The following is a 21,001-nucleotide window of genomic DNA, read 5'->3' as shown; positions in this document are numbered from 1 at the left end:
GTTGGCATACCATTTTTGGATGTGGTGAAAGAGTCCATAGAATGCTATGTTTTGATAGCAAAGGCCACTAGCAGAGACGATGCGAGGATCGATGGAGCTTTAAGAGAGAGGAACAGAGTCTTTGATATCAATCATATATATAATTGACATATATAATTGTATTGAGACTTTGATATCAATCATATATAATTGACATATGTTGGGTAACTATTTTTCTGTATATTGTTTCATGAAATTTCAAAATCATAAAGCAATCAAGCGATCATGTGACACTAGTGCTCGTGTAAATCACACAACTCAAACTCAAACCATTAGTGACACAAAAACTCCTTAAAAACCATTTTTTAGAAAACTGGGTTAGAAAAAGTTCTGAAAAAAAAATGTTTTGGAAAACATTATGAGAAGGTAAATGTCATACGCAAATATAATAATACATTATGAGCCAAATTGTATTTGGAAAGTATAAAATCAAAAGTGGCTAGTAGTCTTGCACCAACAAATATATAAAGAAACAAAATAAAAGAGGTGCAACCACAAGTTATAGGGCTTATATTATACATTCACTTTTGAATTAAAAACAAATTAGTCATAAATTCTTTCTTTATGCGGAATTTCCAAGTCCATGCATTACAATTGAAACCGACTAAAAAAATACTGTGATGAATTAATTGAAAAGCGTCATGCATAGGAGTATTGTAAACAATTAAACTTTAAAGCTTTTAAAGCTAATAAACAAACTGTTGTTAACATGAAAATCACTAAGTATTGTAATTAAACTATTACCAGCAAAACTGAAGTTCCAAAATAGCAGTTTCATCTCAGCTGCAATCATTGGCGTCCTACGAAGAATTAGGAACAAGAAACTCGAGCCGAAAAGAACTCGACAACAAAATCTATGAAGCACCAGCTCCTTTACCCTTCTTCCTTTGGAGCTTCTTCATGTAGAATTCAAGCTCCTTGCCTTCCAAAATATATCTGTCAAAAATTTGCAAAGCCTCAGGCAACATAAACCAAAAACTCTTCCCCACGTTCAATGATTTTGCTCAACATGTTTGAAAGAACACAAGAGAATCAAGAATCGTTATGAGATTCATAATGCTTACCCATCTGCTCGGCCACATTGACCAGGTCTTGATGAGATACACGCCATCAAACGACCACTGTTGAATTGTTCTTCGATGTGTGGCTCAAGGTTACGGTCCTGCTGACGTTTCTCTATTTTGCGCTGCACGTGGTTACTCTTCTTTACCTCCTCAGTGGCAGCATCAGCTTCCTATAAACCATTAAAATTAAGTTGTATTTTGGAACAAGTTTTGTATCATAAATATTAAGAATGTCGTATAATTATCCATCAAAATTAGGTTGTATTTTGGATCAAGTGTTGCTCTACCTCTTCCTTCTTAGAAGATGTTGTGGTCTTCTTCTTACGTCCAATATCCACTCCATAATGCTGAAGATACCACTGTTTAAATGGTGCTGCATCAACTTGAACGATGGCACTCTTCACCAAAGTTTGAGTACGAACAAGCTCATTATTAGATGCATTGTAGACCACATCAAGAATACGGGACTTTCTAGTCACAGCCTCACTACCCCAAGAGTAGTTTCCAGTATCAAGCCTAAAAGCTCGCCACTTCACATTTCCCCCACGAACTCTAATCCTCCGGATTGATTTATCACTGGATATCTTGGTGTTGGCAGGTTGCCTGCCGAGCTCATACCTTTACAAACAAAGGGAAAGATGCAATATCAAAAGGACTGCAAACATGAAGAGAAAATGAAAGTTGTACCTTGAATCAACATAAATTTTTCTGTGATGGTTGAACTTTCAGTACCAAAGCATAATAAATATAACTTACTGAAGGAAACATTTCGACTTTTACATTGTAAAACATCAAACTGTAACACAGCACAAATATTCAAAGAAACTAGGTTTCTACATCTATAGGAGAAATTATGCTGTTCATTAAACAAATGTGAAAATGTAACATGGGACGAGCAATTTATTTAGAACAGAAATATACAAAATTCAACCAGAAGAGATTAGATAAAGAATGCAGATTAATCGAGATTACTGAAATATATATTGGAAAAGATAACAAACAACGAACTCTTGCCACCACTTACTTCACCAGTTATCCACAAAAATAATAATAATAATAAATATCTCAGCTAAACCTACAAATTACCGCAAAAACCAAGAATAGAAAGAAAAGTACAAAATTTTTGTTGATCAGTTGGCAAAAAATGTGATAAAAGCAAAAACTGATATCAAATTGCACCCGGCTAAACATAAGTGGTAATTACTTTCTCTTCTTCCTCCAGGCTTTCTTCTTGCCTCCTGTGGCACGCCTCTTGTGCATAGAATCACGAGAAATACCTAACAACAAAAAGTCCTCCAAGATTAATAAAAAGAAACAACGAAAAATTGAGATATGTAGAACAATGAGGAAAGTTGTGTTTAACATACCCATCTTGGCAAGATGAGAGCTCTTGTCGTGAAGAGCTGTCTAGGGTTCCTGAAACAAACATCAAATAGCTCTCAAACCCTAAAACCATACACTTCCAAGGAAAACAAGAAAGATATAAAGAGCGGGGAAAATCTATATGAGATGAGTTCAGATTTGAGGACAAAAGTAGATTTCCTGAAGAGGCTATAGGCCTCCATATATTTTTCATTTCATAATCTATATTCTTAGATTGGCCAAATATTTTCTAGGGTTTAGTTCTACAGTATAAGAGGTCTTTGTTATATTGGGTCAAGAATGCTTTCATTGATTACTAAGGCTTTACACAGGTTAGATTAGATTCGTCTGGGAATATAAACATGATCGAACCGTTTATAGCAAACCGATGTCCCAACCCAACCCAAAATCAAACCCACACATTACAGTAAGCCTTCTCTTAAAGCTCCAAATATCAGAAACACCAGAGAGCACTAATAACTATTACCAAACTTAAAAAGTTCTCCAACTTCATTAAGTCCATCAAATTAGTAGTTACCTCGGAAGTTATAAAAGTTCTTACATCTTCAGAATAATAACCTCCGATAATACAACCAAACTAACAAAAGCTAAGGAGAAACTAATCAGATCTCTGGAAAGTTGATAATCCTAGAACCAGTCTAAAGCTGGAAATCAATAAGGAAAATGAACAATTGCAAAGAGTATCCAGAATGTCAAAAACAGAAGAATTAAACCAGGCATTCGCCAAAACCACCATTCTCAGTCTGGACAAAGTACTAAACACCAAATTACCTAAAATCGCATCGGTATTAAAACGAAGCAGCGATAATAACCATCAAATGACACCGATTACTAATAAATCTCCAATATTTAACATTGAAACAACATTCTAAAACAGTGAGAATGAGAGACGGAGCAAAACAAACATCCAATTGTGATTGCAACAACAGAAATCCAATAAAAAAACTTGAAAAGAACAAAACGCATTCAATCACGAACAAACCTTGAGCGACCGAGAGAAGCCGAGAGAGAGAGACGGAAGAGAGATTGAGAGGGGTTTTGATGCGGCGTGGGTTAGGTTTAATTAGCCTTCGGTTTGGGTTCACTCTGTTCTTTTCTGAATGGGCTGGGCTTTCCGTCTATCTACGCTTTCGGGCCTTTCAAAGTCAAAGTCAAAGTCAAAGTCAAATCTTGATAGAGATGTTCATTTACTTCACAGCCCGGTCTCGGTCTTGGTCTCGAGTAGAGAATTTCCATTTAAATGGGCAACGAGTAAAGGAATAGGGAGCGATTTCTCTTCGTTAGACAAACTGGGTTAGGGATGGAGATTGTATTCTTCATCCCGTCCACCTTTTTTTCCTATACAAATAATTGTATATTTCTTTATTATAAATTATAATAAATCAATTTTTTTTATATTTTCTTGATATTACGGCTTATTATACTTTATTTTGGCTAATAAATTTAAATTTAAAGTTTGTGAAATTTGGGTTAAAACCATGAATCGTGTGAGTTTCTTATAAAATATTATTGCATCTATCGTTTTAAAACTATGATTGAAATTATGTGCAAAACTATATTGTAATACTAAAAATGGATAATATATTACGTTATATTTTTATTTACATTTTCTTTATATTATAAAATAGAAATTATGAACAACTTTTTTTTATAATATATATATAATTCTATGTGAGTACTTGATCCCACCAAAATAAATGGAGAATTTCACGAGAATATTTATTCATCTCTACTTAATATTTTTTAGATTTTTTAAAAAAGATTAAAGATATTAATTAAACGTTGAAATGTTTAAGGTATTTTTATTAAATTAGCATATATTTTATTCGAAAAAACATTAAATCATATATTTATTTAACTTCCATGGATTGGAAATATTGCCATTCAAAATTTATTATATTATAAAAATGTATAAATTTAATAAAATGAACAAAAGGGGGTGTAGCTCATATGGTAGAGCGCTCGCTTCGCATGTGAGAGGCACGGGGTTCGATTCCCCGCACCTCCAGAATTTTTACTTTTTACTTTTTATTTTCACATTTTTCTTGTACTAATTTAATTACGTTCCATTTAATTAATGCGGCGTGTCGCGCACGTGCAGCGAAACATACAAGACGTTAATTAATTAATTTATTCATTTTTTTTCTTTTAAAATATCAATTTCAGTGCAAGGAGACGTTAATAACTTGAATAAAAAAATAAATAAATTATAAAACGTTATTGGAAGAAGATCATTTTTTTCTGGTTTAATTTTGTTTTAGAATTAAAAGTTTAATTTCTCAATTTTCATTTATTTTTGTTTAGGGTTGTCAAATAAATATTTAATTTTCAATTGTGTCTATATGTTATTAACCCATTCAACTAATTTTATTAAACATAAAATTCAATTTTACATCTTACCTATCAATTAATCTAAGTTTGACAAAGTTATAAATCGGGAAAAAAAAAAAAAAAGTTAGTTATTTCTTTTTTCATTTTTTTACCTAAAAGATTGAAGAGATAAGTCAATTTTTACACTAGATTTAAGACTTCATAATAATATAATACAAATGTTTTGTTTGTGTTTATTACTATTATTATTATTTTTATTACAAATTTTATAACACAAAAATAAGACTTAATAATAATATAATACAAAGGAACAAAAGTATTATTTTTGTTACAAATTTTAGTTCATAAGATAAATTTTCATTCATAAAATTTGACAACTTTTTTGAAACGTGACGGAAGGATTTTTCAATGCATTTTGCAAATAATAACCAAAATAAATATATTTTTAAAAATACAAACAAGTTAAATATACAATCATCAAAATAATATCTAAAATAATAATACAAATAAAGTTATGATCTCCAAATTTATAATTTTTTTTTTTTTTAATTAGGAAAACTATTTTGACTTTTTTTCTTCGTGTGATACAGTTTTTTTCTAAGTAGATTACTTCCGTTCTTGCTACCTATGTTTACAAAAAAAATATATATGTATAGTAAAATTGTAAAGGAGTGCGTGTAAAAAATGGAGTGATAGAGAACCTCGAGAGAAAGAATAGATGTCAATTACAATTGAACCATTTTAGTCGTATTAGTGGACTAGAGTAGGTGCTAAAAGGTTTACAAAGATGACTTTTTTTTCTTCTTAATAGAGTGTTCCCAAACTCCACTTTTTATTGATTCAAAGGAACTTTTTTCCCCTTTCCTTTGAAAGATCTGCGCAAACTCTGAACAAGAGTCTCTTTAATCTGCACAAGATCTTGAGAAAGTCCTTTTGTGATTGTTATAGCAGCAGTTATCAACTTAAGCAGTTACCAAGTTTATCATTATATGAGTACCTCAATTCTGCAAGGATGCTAGTTTCCTCATTGTAGTCGATTCTATTCGTCGGTTGCTTCAGCACGAACTCTGTTGTATGAACGATACAATGTGGTGGATCTACACATCTGGGGTTCTCTTTGTAGAACAGCAATGAGATCTTTGACAGAAATACTACGAGCCACCCTAGTTTGAGTTTCATTGATTTGGGTGCTACCAAAGCTTCTGCTAGTTCCTGAGCAAAATCAAGATGGATGGAGTTAGAAAGATGAGACACTCTAAAGCACGAGAAAACTACATTGGTCCCCTCTAACGGGGATGGATGAAATTTAGAAACATTCTCCCGCATTGATGGAACCTAGACACATTCAAGGCAATAGGTGATTGCTTTGGGGGTTTTGTGGACTATGCACATCAAAACTCTTCCCTTATTGTATGCTTAGAAGTTGCAATTAAAGTGCGTTAGAGATTTTGAGAACTTGGGAGAATGAACCAGAGGGAGTAGGGGGAAGTTTGTGAAGACAAACAAGATATTGAGGTTATCTCATGAAGATAGTCTCATGGAACGTTAGAGATCTTAGTGCTCCCTTCAAAGAGCACTTGTTAAGGAGTTCTTAATTAAAGTTAACCCCGGATGTTGTGATTTTTCAAGAAACCAAACGAAGGGAGGTTGATAGGAGGCTAGTGAAATCAGAGTGGTCTTCTAGAAGAATTGATTGGGTTGTCCTAGATGGAATTCGCTCTTCAGGGTATCTTAATCATGTGAAAAGAGGATTTGCTATAGTTGAAGGATGTTGTCCTAGATAGAGTAACAAAAGGAATGAGGTTCAATGATTTCATTCATAGCCTTAAGTTGTTTGATTTTCTTGGTCCAGACAAGGGGCTAGGCCCCTCGAGCTACAGAAAATATTGATTCCTAGACGTGGTTGGGTTGGCTTAAGCTGTTGGCTTTTCTTGATTTGCACACTTGCCTTCCCAATAAGGTGGATGATTGGTTGTTGGAATCTTTGGATGGCTGGAGGCTAAAAGACAAAGCTGGGATCCTTTGGAGATTCGCTTCAAGAGCTCTTTTGTGGAGTTTGTGGCTGGAGAGAAATAGAAGACTTTTGAAGATAAGTCTTCGTCTTTTGAGTTTTTTTGGGATTGTGTACAGTTAAATACCTCTCGGAGGTTTCATAGCTATAGCAAATTCTTTTGTAATATCCCTCTCTCCATTCTTTGGATTGGCAAGCTAATTGTATGTAGTTCCTTGGGTGGGGGCTTCCTCATCCAAATGGGAATTCATGATTGTTGTCTCTAAAAACAAACCTAGTTATAATGGTTGGATGATGAAAGTCCCATATCGGCTAATTTAGAGAATGATCATGGGTTTATAATCAAAGAATACTCTCTCCATGGATATGAGGCCATTTGGGGAAGCCCAAAGCAAAGCCATGAGAGCTTATGGTCAAAGTGGACAATATCATACCATTGTGGAGAGTAGTGTTCATCTAACAATAAATTCCACATCATTTTATGATGTCCCATGCGATAACTGTGGTCCTTTCTTTTTTTCTTTTTCTTTTTTGGATTACATGGGTGGCAAAGTGGACTATATAAGCATGTGACTTTAAGGTGTGACCTTTTCTCACCTTCTTGGTTGTCCTTCCTACGTCTTCCTGCTGCTGATGAAAACTTACGGACAGCATCATTCCCTGACTGAGAACCAGATGCTGAATTCATTCTACCTTCACGTTTCTGTCGTGCCTGCTCAGCCATAAGTTGCCATTTTGATAGCATGTCATCTCCTCCAAAAGCAGCACGGGCAGCAACATTTGCTGCTGTTGTCCGCATTTTATCGTCCTCCTCTTTGTTTGCCTAAACCACAAAAGAAATCAACACAAGATTCCTAATCAATCAAAAGGTCATAGTTTAGTCTCAAGTGGTAAACTCTCAATACCTTAACTGATTTCATTCGACCTTCATCTTTCTCCTTGTCACCAGCAACCCTCTGATCATCCTCAGGCTGCATCAGAAAAGAAAAAAAGTTACAATCTTGCAACTGAAAAAGAAGTAGAAGAAGAAGAAGAACACATCCCGAGGTAGAAAGGGAAAGAAAACTCTTTTCAACCACACTTGCTGGAAATTATGCTTGGTACAATTATTATATTGTCTTTTGACATACCACATCCCATAAATATTTGACAAACGAGCTTCGCTTTGCAAAACTATAGGCAATATTTTTTTCAATAAAAAAAATAGAGAAATGATTTTTGAAAAAAATGAAGATAGAGAATTAAAAACCTACATCAAACAAATAGAGACAGGCTCATCAAATGTACTGCAGTTTTTCCTAAATCCTACGTTTGATAGCTATACCACGTTCTTCACATGAAGGATGCAACTGTACAGCCCTGGTTAGACTGTAAGCAGGGAAAGCAAAAGAAATGCTAACATCATTAAGCCTTCGGAGTTCTTCTCCTTCACCCCGTTTCTTCTCCCATTCTTCTCTGGCCTTTTGGTTAGCTAACGTGATTTGTTGTCGAACATCTGAAGTAACAAGTGTTCGGTGCCTTGGTTTCTCGGCGTCCACTCGCTAGAGAGATCAATAAAAAGTATGAACATGCAATAACATACAGCTTCCGGTAATATAGTACAAAACTGAGGGAAGCACAAGAAAAATAGAGTTGGAAATGAAAGAAAACACACCGACCTGCTTAGACAGCCTGATTAGATTACTAATAATCCCACGTAATCTTTCCTCCACACACTGAATATACAGTTACCGTCTTTAAGGCTGTTAATACTTCACCTGAAAAAATGATCAGAGCGACTAGCATCTTACCAATGAGAGACATCTCTCAACCTCATTGTTCATGCCCTTCAAACCGCATTTAGCAACTGCCACATACAAACACACCAATTAGCATTTAATCAACCACTGTAAGAATGATGTTCATTCTGCTCAGTTAATGCAAATAATATATATGTGAGACAATTTGATTGATGTTTGAAATTTACAAAAAAAAAAAAAAAGTGTTATCTATGATGCTGATAAAAGATCTTCCCAATTAACAATGAGGGAGGTGTGCTTATACACCAAGAAATAGCATGGTAAACAATGTTGTCGAAGAGCCAAGTATGAGTTTGTGTCTTTTCCGTGAAAACTTTGATTTCACTCCTTCCAAAGATTTCAAAAGAAAGCCATAATGCGGTTGGACTATAACATAATCTTTGGATTTTTAAAAGGATGGTACGTTGAGTAAATCTTTGACCTCCCTAGAAAAAGTAAGGTGTCATCTACAAGTGTTGAGAATATTTAACCAAAAGTTTAAGCATAAGTACATTGCATAAACAGATAATTTTGTGATTCAATGTCTCGCTTGAATAAAAGGCACCAATTGGGAAATAGAGTCAGGACATTCTTTTTTTCTTTTTTTTTTTGTAGATTTTCATTTATGCCTAATGGCTTTGTGTACAATTTTCCGTTGGGAAAACTTCATCTTTTTTCGTTGATTTCATTTCAATATTGTCTTGCTAGTGTGGGGTTTATGAAATTTGACTTTTCCTCCATATCCATCATCAAGAGTCCAGAGTCCGTCAGCACTAAGAAGTCATTTCGATGAGTCTACTTCTTGGGATAGCACTATTGGGGCAAGGTCAAGGCTTAATTCAACTCACTCTAATGCTTCGTTGTCTTTTAGAATCCTACCAAGTTGTAGGTCTCAAAATTTGTTGTCACCTTTCCATAGTTCTTTAATTGTAACCACCTTGCAATGTGAGAATCTGTACAAAAGAGGATACCGCAATGATAGCGTGGTGTTGTCGATTCAAGGGTTAGTCCAAAAATATGTATTTCCTTCATCTCCCACCCTATGGCGAATCCAGTTGGTGATGAATTTTTGGTGCTTTCTTATAAACTTCCATTGTTCTTTTGCCGAAGGAAGGGGATCAATTTGTACACGAAGTAGGAGAATATTCCGTTGTTATAAGAACAAGGTGGTGCCTTCATGGAAATACATCCATATCCATTTGGTGAGGAGGCCTCTATTTTTCTCCTTCATCGAATATAGACCAAAACCTCCCTTGTCTGGCAAGGGGTTGATGATAATGAAGTAGTTTGTGGAAGAAATGAAGCCTTTTATCCACCCCTTCCATTTTGAACCAAAACCTTTTGTTACAAGAATGTTTCAAGAAAAACCAAAAAGCTCATTTGTCGAAGGCTTTTTCTATGTCAAGTTGAATGATTGTATCTTTTGGTTTCTCATTTTCCATTCATCGATAAGCTCATTTGCCAGAAGGGATGCATCTAGGATCTGACGTCCCTCTACAAAAATGGTTTGTTGTCTAGTGATCATGTAGGGAGGATCCTTTAGAGGCGTTCTGAAAGAACCCTTGCTATAATTTTGTAAAGGCCGGTCGTAAAACTTATGGGCAAAAATCAGCAACAGAATCGACATCTATTTTCTTCAAGATCAAACATATATATATATATTGAAAATTCCATTATGAAGAAAAAAAAAATCCTAAAACACTCTCATGATATCGACTATTAGAACGTTCCAACATTTTTTAAATAATTATGAGGTAAAACCATCCGAGAGTTATGTCAGTGTCCAACAACTTTACTGCCTTCCAAACCTCTTCTTCAGTGAATGCAACCACAAGGGAAGCTGATTGGCGGTAATCGATTGGGCTCCAATCAAGATCGTGGGAAAATTCAGTGAGGGAATCGACTTTTGAATGTAAGGAATTATAAAAGAACACAAACTTTGAGACAATCTCATCCTCGTTAACTAAGCTTTTGCCACATATCAAAAGAATTTACATAATAGTACTCTTTTGTTTGTTTTCTGCCATGAAGTGATGGAAAAATCCGTAGTTTATATCACCCTCCCCAAGCCATCTTTGTTCACATTTTTGTCTGCAAGATTGTTCTTCCTTTTCTGCCAATGGTATGAGTTCGACTTTCATGAGCTTCTTGTGTGTGTATTGAGCTAGTGTAATAGGGTCGGTTTCCTCCATTTGGTCAAGAAGAGCTTTTTGTAAGGATCTGGTTTCTTTTTCTAGAAATACAATGAAGACCTTATTGTTTCATTTCTCGATGAATTCTTTGAGCCCTTCGAGTTTGTTAAAGAATTTGTGCTCCATACACAAACGAAGGGGCGTGTTCTTCCACCAGTATTCAACCATGGGCAAAAAATCAGTCTGCTCTAACCACATATCAAAATGGAAGGGCGAAGGGCCTCATTTGAATCAACCCATAGAAAGCACAATGGAAAAATGATCTAATGTCGGTCTGTTAAGTCATTGGACTCCTACATTACTAAACTTTCCTAGGAGACCTAACCAAAAACTTGTTAATGAGTGCCAGGGTGGACAGGGATCTGTTATCCAGCCAAGAATAAAGACCATACTAAGTGGAAGATAAATGAGATCAGCTTCTCTTATGAAATTATTGAAAAGTCTCAATCCCCTTATAACTTTTCCACTAAATTTTTCATGTGCCCATCGATAGGTATTGAAGTCACTGGCCAACATTCAACTTTTGGGCAAAAGCAAGAAAGGTCCTACAATTCCTACCAAAAGACAGGTGCTTCTTGGTATCTGCAGGGATCATAGATCCTATGGCCCCTGATCCATAACTGTAACCGTCACCCAAAGAAACATGTGTGGTTAGAGTGTACAGACATTTGGCGATTTTGGAGATGATCAAAGTTGGATTATTCCACATCATTAAGATCCCCTTGATGTTTGGAAGTATCCAAAGATGTCCTACCTATATGTCTAGCACACCAAAGGAATTTAACAATCAACGGTTGACAAAATTCAATTTTGTTTCTTGAAGAATCTCATTGTAGGATTGAATTTGAGGAGGGTCTTGATTGTTAGACGAACACGACTCTCCACAATGGTATGATATTGTCCACTTTAAGCATAAACTCTCATGACTTTCCTTTGGGCTTCCCCAAAAGGCCTCATTACCAATGGAGAGGGTATTCTTTGTTTATAAACCCATGATCATTCCTTAAATTAGTCGATGTGAGACTTTGATCATCCAACATTGATAAGGACTCTCCTGCCCGTCTCCCAAGCATTTAACATTTCAAGAGATGATAATATAAAAAATAGTCTGGGTCACTCGATTGAGTCATGTTGGATTTATCATAATTGACGTTCGAGAGGAGGCCCACAATCTCTATAGTCAATTTGGCTCTGTTTCTTGACTGTAGTGGGCCTTTTCTTTGTAGATGGCATTAAGCTCATGCCGTGTTCTTTTAGGCATGGTGCCAGAATTTAGATGGTTGCTATTGTTGTGAGTTTCACTGAGATCAGAGGACTTCTTATGCCTCTGTTTCGCTCTATTTTTCTAGAAGAACAGTGTCAAGCTCTGTATTTAAGAGGATAATCTCTGGCGGTGGGAGAGAATGATTGGATAATCCCGCAAAATGAGATGGAGGGGAGTGGGCGTACTCCTCGTTGGAGTCTAGGTGAGGCCAAGGGTGGAAAATTTTGTTCCTCGGACTAGGAAAGTTTTTTGGTTTTTAATGGTGATGATGTCACAACTTGTGGATTGGGAAAGAAAGAGGTAATAAATGTTGGAAAGAGGGATAGTGAAAGAGATAGGAATGGATAAATTAGATGAGTGCTGCAGTGCTCTATTATTGTCTACTGACTTGGATGCTTAGAGGGTTACACAATTCCAGTATAGCTAATACACTGTACCAGAAATAGTAAATCATGCAAATCTAGATAAATTCAAATCTACTAACAATCTCCTAAAATCTCCTAAAATCTTGGTAGTTTGAATATTTGAATCATATCTCAACTACTTCAAATCATATCTTCATTTTGAATACTTTGAATCATATCTCAACACTCCCCCATGATTCAAAGTTGCAGATGTAAGTACAGAGCTTTTCTTCTGACAAGGCCTTCGTAAGTATGTCTGCTTTAACCCGTACATTGTCTGTCTCAGCTTGTATACCTTTGTTTCTTTGTCTTCCTTTATTAACCCGTACATTGTCTGTCTCAGCTCGTAAGTATGTCTCCTTTATGAATCCCATGTTTCATCTTTCTTAAAGGACTGCATCTCTACTGCCATGGCTTTCTTCCCGTCTTCTTTTTCAGTTGCTTCTTCATAATTCATAGGGTCTGAAACAGTAAGAGCAAATTGACATGATGCATATATGTCAGCTAAAGATTTATACTTCCTTGGAGGTGTCTCATCTGAAAGTTTTTCAAGAGAAGAATTACTGTTCAGTGATTTTGAAGATGATGAATTTGACACACTTTGTGTTGCAGTGGATGCACTGGGAGATGCACTGGAGTTGACCCTTGTCTCTTCATTTGGGGAAATTTCAACTGTAATATTTTGCTGCTCCTGTTCTTTACTCCAATCCCAACTCACACTTTCATTAAATATATATTTTGCTGCTCCTGTTCTTTACTCCAATCCCAACTCACACTTTCATTAAATATTACATCCCTTCTAACTAAAATCTTTTCACTGATGGGGTTGGGGGTTGTATAATTTATATGCCTTTGATTGAGTACAATAGCCAATGAAAATGCATTTTTCAGATTTTTCATCAAGCTTTTGACGAATTTGAGGATGTTTCAAAGTATAAGCAACACAACCAAAGATTCGTAAATGACTTACAGATGGTTTCCTTCCATGCCATGCTTCATAAGGAGTTCGATTCATAACCGCCTTTGTTGGTGAGATGTTTAATAGATAAACAGATGTTGCTACGGGTTCGGCCCAAAATTGGTTTGGAAGTCTCCTTGCTTGTAACATACTTCTTGCTATCTCCACAATAGTTCGATTTTTTCGTTCAGCGATTTCATTCTGTTCTGGAGTGTAGGGAGCTGTTAATTCTCTTTGGATGCCCTCTTCTTCACAAAAGAGATTGAAATCTTTAGATATGAACTCGCCACCTCTGTCTGTGCGAAGAACTTTAATGTGACAGCCACTTTGGTTCTCTACCATAGCTTTAAAAATCTGGAACTTCTGAAAAGTTTCTGACTTATGCCGTAGGAAGTAAACCCAGCTCATGCGACTATAGTCATCAACGAATAGTAAAAAGTATATACTTCCACCCAAGGACTTTGTTTGCATTGGCCCACATAAATCAGCATGAATTAGTTCTAGATAATGTGAAGCTCTTTTAGCTTTTCCAACCGGAAAGGACTTCCTAGTCTGCTTGCCATAAATGCATCCTTCACATAAATTAGTTGAGTCAATTCTTGGTAATCCGAAAACCATACCTTTATCCCTGAGTATTATCAGGCCGTTCATATGAAGATGTCCATATCTGAGATGCCATAATGTTGAGTCATCTTTCGTGCTAGCAGTAAGAGCAAAATCCTCCATGTTAGAAATATCAAGTGGAAACATCTTATTTAAAGTCATGTCAATTTGAACTTTATGGCCTGATTTCTTATGCGTAATGACACAAGTGTTGTCATCAAATAGAACAGAATGCCCTCTGGTCATCAATTGCCCAACACTCAATAAATTGTACCCTAAATCAGGTACAAATTGAACATTATCTAATTGTTTCATCTTACCATGACTGGTTTCGACATTTACCGTACCTTTTCCTTCAACTTGCATCTGTTTTGTATTTCCAAGTTGCACCTTAATCTTTTGCGTCTCATCAAGCTCTTTGAATAAGGATTTTGTGCCTGTCATATGGTTCGAGCATCCGCTATCAACAAACCATAAGTCACCTTTTTGCGGATTAGTATCCATGCACGCCACAAACAACTTTTCTTCTTCTTCTTCATTCTCTGCCGCAAAATTCATTCGTTGATTTTTATACCAACAATCAGATTTTGTGTGCCCATACCTTCTACAATGGTAACATTGTATGACATTCCTTTGTTCATTGAATTGTCTCTGTCCATCACTTCTCCATCTACCCCTGTTATCACGACCACCATGGAAGCTGCGAAATCCTCCTCTTCCACGACTTCTACCTGCTAAATGAATATTTTCTCTTTCGTTGTTTTCGTTGTTGGTTGTCTCCTTCACTTGTAGTGCCTTTTCTTCGTTCCTTTCTGATGCTCTATTGATTCTTGCCTCATGAGCCTGAAGTGAGCCCAGCAGTTCATCAACGGAGAGTATGGATAGATCCTTAGCTTCTTCTATGGCAGCCACCACATGGTCAAACTTTGGATCCTTCACTTGTAGTGCCTTTTCTTCGTTCCTTTCTGATGCTCTATTGATTCTTGCCTCATGAGCCTGAAGTGAGCCCAGCAGTTCATCAACGGAGAGTATGGATAGATCCTTAGCTTCTTCTATGGCAGCCACCACATGGTCAAACTTTGGAGTTAAGCTTCTCAACACCTTTGCAACAATTGTTTCGTCTGAAATTTTCTCTCCATAGGTGCGCATCTGACTGACTATTGTCATTGTTCTGGAAAAATCAGCAATTGATTCGCCATTCGTCATGAGCAGAGTTTCAAAATCACGTCTTAGAGATTGCAACTTCACTATTATGACTTTTGAATCTCCCTGAAACTCTTTCTGCAGAATTGACCATGCTTGCTTTGATGTGGTTGCTGCTGCAATTCGTGAAAAGATAGTCTCATGAACTGCTTGCTGAATAATGAATAGAGCCTTGGCATCGTTTTTCTTGGTTTCTCTTAGTCTCTCCTTTTCTTCTATTGTGGGTTCTAATAGATCAACAAACCCGTGCTCCACCAAGTCCCATAGCTCCTGCGATCTGAGCAAGGTCTTCATCTTGATGCTCCACCAGTCATATTTCTCACCATTAAATTCTTGGTTTCTCCTAGTCTCTCCTTTTCTTCTATTGTGGGTTCTAATAGATCAACAAACCCGTGCTCCACCAAGTCCCATAGCTCCTGCGATCTGAGCAAGGTCTTCATCTTGATGCTCCACCACTCATATTTCTCACCATTAAAGATTGGTAACAACGGTGCAGAGGAAGAAAAACCAGCTACTGCCATTTTTGTTTTGTGAAAGAAAATAATCACTCGCCCTCGTGTCGAACGAACCTGGCTCTGATACCAAAATTGTTGGAAAGAGGGATAGTGAAAGAGATAGGAATGGATAAATTAGATGAATGCTACAGTGCTCTATTATTGTCTACTGACTTGGATGCTTAGAGGGTTACACAATTCCAGTATTTATAGCTAATACACTGTACCAGAAATAGTAAATCATGCAAATCTAGATAAATTCAAATCTACTAACAATTTCCTAAAATCTTGGTAGTTTGAATATTTGAATCATCTCAACTACTTCAAATCATATCTTCATTTTGAATACTTTGAATCATATCTTCATTTTGAATACTTTGAATCATATCTCAACAATAAATAGTATGTTAAGATGTGTGGTTGTGAAGATCGAATAGTGAGGTGGGGAACGGTGGCCTTTGGGTTGGGCGGGGGAGGTGAACAGAACAACAACTGAATATTAATTAAAGAATTGGACACTCACTGATTTCCACCAGCATTTTCTGCAATGGGCCTTTCTGAAATAGTAGTCTCTCTTCTTCTTGTACAACCTTTCGTGATGCTTCAAAAGCTCGACTATTTTCCTTTGCACTAGAAAATAGTTGTTCTTCTTCTTCCTGGTCAAAACCAGACATTTTTTAAGGATTCATGTTTTTTAGTACCAACTGCAACTAACCATTCATGAAATATGAGATTGTACCTCAATATTAACTCCACTGACTACAGTGACATCGTTAAGTTGTTCGATGCTTTGATCCGAAAATGCCCCAGATAGTTTTTGCTTCTTACTGTTGGGTACACGTCAATTGTATTTGAAAAGATTGATGTTAATTGTGAATAATGACCCATTTATTTTTAAATGTTCCAAAACAATTTTCACTTCCTGGATTTAAGACGAGAAAAAGCAGATTCACCTTGGTAGGGGTGGTGAAGAGCCAAGTGTTTCAAGAGGCTTCTTCTGGCCAACGACTGCTTTTATTTGAGGTCCCCTATTTTGCATTCCAGGAGTAGCTGCAGAAGGCACCTGAGAGCTTAACTGCAAAATAAAATAATAATAATAAAAGATTTAATTAGTCTACAAACAGCTGATACATCATAAGAGCAAGCCAGGAGCATAAGATTGAGCGATGTACATTCTTCACGAAGATATATAAAGACAAAGCAGATCAGGTACATATTCAACCATTTAATACATAACTTAAATAATTTATTGCAACAGAGAAGATTATGCTAGGAAATGGATGAACCAGGTAAAGAAAGTTATAACATGGAAAATGAAATATTAGGACAGAGATTCAAAAAGGGATAAGATTACTGCCTGTCATAAGAAATATACAGTCGAACATAAGCATGCAATTTTGACTTTTACATAACTAAATGTAGGACCAACGTACAATCTAGCAATGCATACCACAGCATTAGAGTCATGTAGAGAACTGGCATCAGAAGAAATGAAATTTGCCGTGTTGGAAGATGTTAGAGGCATAATATTGTTTATAGGAAAACCCATTTTAGAAGTTTGTTTGTCAAGAGCGTCCTTCCCAATTCCAGGGGTTGTTTTAACGTGTTCAGCCTGCATGCTAGAAACAGAAGACAATCCCTGCAAATTTGAAAGTTGGGGTTTGTTCTGCTCAGAAACCTGACCAGAAGATTGTTGTTTAATGTAACTCATCGATGACAAAGGGCCTGTATTCTGCTCTTTACTTATTGAGGATTTCCAAGAAACTGAATTTTGCTGTGCAGTTAAGTTGTTGTGCAAGTGTGGAACATTTCCACCCTGCACTCGCTTGGAATCATTTATGGTAACTTGCCTGCCAAGATTAGGAGCCTGCTGGGGAATTTGCTTCACGTGACCCTCATGAGTTTGGGGTTTAGAAGACAATGAAGAGGCATTTATGCTAGACCCAGTATACGGGTGGTAATTACCACTGTTTCCATACATGGAAAACGATTTCTGTTGTAAGTGTAGCTTCTGCTTCTCGAGTCCTGAAACAGGAACTGAGGAGCGTTTCCTTTCCTGAATGGTGCCTGAACTAGATGAAGTCCATTGATTTACACCATCAGGTCGCTGTTCGACTTCTCGTAAAGATTTTATATTCTTGTCTATGGCAGGGTTCCATGAACTACTCTGCCCTTGGGATGCTGAAGAAGGTATGTACGATTGAACTGCAGGAGAATTCATGCCTTTCTGATGAAGTCGTGCAAATGGTCGTGAATCAGAGAAATTTGGTGCACCGGGACCCATAGATGGCATTCTAGGAGCAGGTTGCCTTACTGAAGGTGGAGGCTGTAAATGAAAAGGTTTAAGACAGGAACCTGAGGAAGGTAACAAAACTTACGGACAGACTCTGATTTAAAGTAATCAATATATACATAATAAAACCCTCATGACAATAAATCAAGTTAGTGCTGACCTGAGATTGTACTTGACTAACTGCTAATCTAAGCATCTGATTGCCCACAACACTCCTGATGCACCGGACAAAATCATCTTTGTTCATTTCATTCCTCTAAAATACAAGTTACAATTATATGAGGCAGCCTATACAACAAAGAATTATCCAACCATTTTTTAAGATATGTCAGAATTTAAAAAGATAGAAAAGAGAAAGGCACCATCACACGAACAAGACCCCATGTATAGAGTATATTCTGAGGGTACGTACCAATAGACTCAATATTGAACGATGCATTTATAAAGAGTTGACTTAAAACCTGCATACTACGAAGGAATATGAAATGACACAGATCAATGTGGTAAATAACAACCCTACTACTTCTCCAGTTAGTCCTTCGCTTAGGGCGGATTCTTAACATCAAACTTAAATTTTACATGTGACGTGACAGTTATAAGCAATAACAGAATGTCCTCTACTCGTGTACTTACTTTCAATTTGTTGAATAAACTCTGAAGTTGCATGCCTCTGTCTTTATCAAGCTGAGGCATCAATACAGGCATCAACGAGGCAAAAGGTACCTGTTTGCTACGACTTAATGAGTTATTTGCCTGTTCCGAGACCATTGCGTCCTGATTACTCATCTTTTGTAACTTCAAGTATTGAGATTCATTGTCCGGGTACTGCATTCTGTTTGAGTTATTCATGAGGATTGGAACTTGTTCAGAAACTTGCAGTTCTTCTGTTTGAGAAAAGTGAGCAGAAACTTGTTCTGCCTCCACTTGTTCACGATCTGCATGGGGTTGGTTCTTTGAAGCTCGGAGGGGGGCAGCATTGTGTTGCTGCTGATTTTCAGGTACTGATGTACATCGCTCTGGTTCCATCAGAGATGAATGTTGTTCTTGCTTCAAACGAAAATTTTGATCTAGTTGGACATGAGATTCAGTATTTTTATTTTGACTAGAAGCTTGTAGCAAGAGGCCAGAAGAACCATTGTTCCCTCCAGAGAAGGCTACATATTTAGTCACAGATATCAGATCAATTTCAATATGAACACCCAAAGCCACTCAATGGAAAGTTTTATGCTTGGGTTCAAGCACATTTTTTTATTACAGTTAGTGCAAATTTTCATCATTTACTGGGAAAAAGAAGTGCAGTTTGAGCAAATATATGACAGCCAGTATAAGATTGGAGGAATTGAAAAGCCAGAAGAAAGCTCATTATAAGAAAATGCGTGAAAAAAAGTGGGAACCTAAAATTGCAACATTTCAAAATCAATGGTAACTGTGAAATCTTCCCAAAAGTTTCCACCAAAACAATACTAAAGCGGCCATTTTCTCGCTGATTTGATATCCAACTCATTGGAACCAAGACATGAATCATTTTAACTTGAGAAATAGCAATTTATATACCACAGGAAAGGCATTATACGTGTATTTAACAAGAAACAATTGGATATCCAGGTAAAACAAAATTTGAACCTCCAAATAATTAAAATCATAGAAAATTTCTTTCATAGACAGCACATTTCCGCAAATGCACATTTTGATATGATCTCTACGAGTCTTAGCCTCTCTTGTTATTTATTCTGACCAAGATCTATGTACAAAAGTTCAACTTCTAAGTTTATGCTGAAGTATACCTGTATCTGATGCATTAGTCTGGGAAACGGTCGGAACATCACCTTCTATCTCTCTATTCGAGGCAGCCTGAAAAGCCGCCACAGCTGCACCTGAATGCATTGTTTCATCCTGTTCATAGCCAAATGTCCAATATGATAAAGATTTACAAATGATATCCCCTCAATCCTAGGATAAACATTTACACACAAGCAATAAAAGATACAAAACCTCGTCATCTTCCAGAAGCTTCATAATATAGGGGTCCATAACAAGCTATATGTGCAATCAACCGGGGTCACTTTACCTTGCTAGCAGGAAATCCAACAATATAACTTCTAAAAATTGCTTAGAAGATACTGCTTTGAAAAGTGCCTTACACAACAACAAATCTACTTTCTCTGAGGAAGAAAGACAAGATTAAACAAATTAGGATGATACTAAAAACGAAACCTAGTTATTTCTATTCATCCCATTGCCATTAGATAGAAAACCAAGTTAGCTAGCTTGATCTGGTTTATATAATTACAATTGAATTTCCAGTTGATTAGCAACATTTGCAGTTTAACATAATACAAGTTTAGATACCCTGAGTTTATACCATCACAAGAAGAGTGCTCAATTTAATCCCGTGATGCCAAAAGAAGAAAATTGCTAGGAATCTTAGTAGGGTAAAATTAGGAACATCAAAAAGCCAAGTCATTAGTTAAGGAGTTTGTCAATAGAATGATAAATAGAGTATGTTAGAGGCTTTCGGCAAGCAAATTTGAACGGAGAGAATTCAACCACTTGAATGCTTGGCCCTTATATTATTCTTCGGATTCTTGGTATGCTATTTCTTCCATGAAGCAATAATATATTTCTAATTCCTCTCCAACTTTTTTCTGAGTTACCATTTCCAATTCAGGTTATTTCTATCAAATTGGTAATAAAGCGTGCCAGTCCTTGAGAATGGATTCAGAATCTAGAAACACATCGCTGGAATAGTGCAATATGCGAAGGAATTCTTCAGATATTTAACATCAATCAAATTGAATAAAACAGAGGCAATGACAGCTTTCACAAAAGATTGAAAGCAGCTAGAAGAAACCTGTGTTAAACGAACACGACTCTCTACAATGGTATGATATTGTCCACTTTGAGCATAAGCTCTCATAGCTTTACTTTGGATTTCCCCAAAAGGCCTCATACCAGTGGAGATAGTATTATTTGATTATAAACTC

At 36.4% G+C, this 21,001-nt stretch overlaps 2 protein-coding genes and 1 non-coding gene across 4 annotated transcripts; 1 reads left to right on the top strand and 2 right to left on the bottom strand.

Annotated features, from left to right (window-relative positions):
* Window positions 1–644: 644 nt before the first annotated feature.
* LOC111799232 (small ribosomal subunit protein eS8) lies at window positions 645–3,567 on the bottom strand. Of its 2 annotated transcripts, none has more exons than XM_023682692.2 (6): window positions 3,469–3,567; window positions 2,471–2,519; window positions 2,308–2,380; window positions 1,391–1,721; window positions 1,104–1,273; window positions 645–975 (listed from the first exon to the last, which is right to left on the bottom strand). In XM_023682692.2, exons 2-6 carry the CDS (start codon window positions 2,472–2,474, stop codon window positions 894–896), a joined length of 660 nt encoding a protein of 219 aa, XP_023538460.2. In that variant the 5' UTR covers window positions 2,475–2,519; window positions 3,469–3,567; the 3' UTR covers window positions 645–893. The 2 variants fall into 2 exon arrangements, with proteins under 2 accessions (XP_023538460.2, XP_086981261.1); XM_087125135.1 differs by lacking the exon at window positions 3,469–3,567 and adding an exon at window positions 2,602–2,649 and having other exon boundaries at window positions 2,471–2,482.
* Window positions 3,568–4,421: 854 nt separating this feature from the next.
* On the top strand, window positions 4,422–4,494 carry TRNAA-CGC (transfer RNA alanine (anticodon CGC)). The gene has a single exon. It is a non-coding gene; the product is annotated as a tRNA-Ala (tRNA).
* A 1,059-nt stretch (window positions 4,495–5,553) lies between these two features.
* LOC111799125 (transcription initiation factor TFIID subunit 4b-like) lies at window positions 5,554–20,644 on the bottom strand. The gene is made up of 14 exons (XM_023682533.2): window positions 20,010–20,644; window positions 19,802–19,910; window positions 18,651–19,171; window positions 18,178–18,273; window positions 17,175–18,050; window positions 16,678–16,799; window positions 16,464–16,551; window positions 16,248–16,380; window positions 8,619–8,674; window positions 8,487–8,543; window positions 8,229–8,369; window positions 7,734–7,799; window positions 7,426–7,651; window positions 5,554–6,029 (listed from the first exon to the last, which is right to left on the bottom strand). The coding sequence occupies exons 1-14, from the start codon at window positions 20,046–20,048 to the stop codon at window positions 5,857–5,859; spliced, it is 2,703 nt and encodes a 900-aa protein (XP_023538301.2). The 5' UTR covers window positions 20,049–20,644; the 3' UTR covers window positions 5,554–5,856.
* Between the last annotated feature and the right edge of the window lie 357 nt (window positions 20,645–21,001).

This window comes from Cucurbita pepo, chromosome 7, assembly GCF_057944985.1.
Source record: "Cucurbita pepo subsp. pepo isolate OVF chromosome 7, ASM5794498v1, whole genome shotgun sequence".
Lineage (NCBI taxonomy): Eukaryota > Viridiplantae > Streptophyta > Magnoliopsida > Cucurbitales > Cucurbitaceae > Cucurbita > Cucurbita pepo.
The sequence above is the reverse complement of the archived record's forward strand: the minus strand, read 5'-3'. Positions and strand labels throughout refer to the sequence as shown.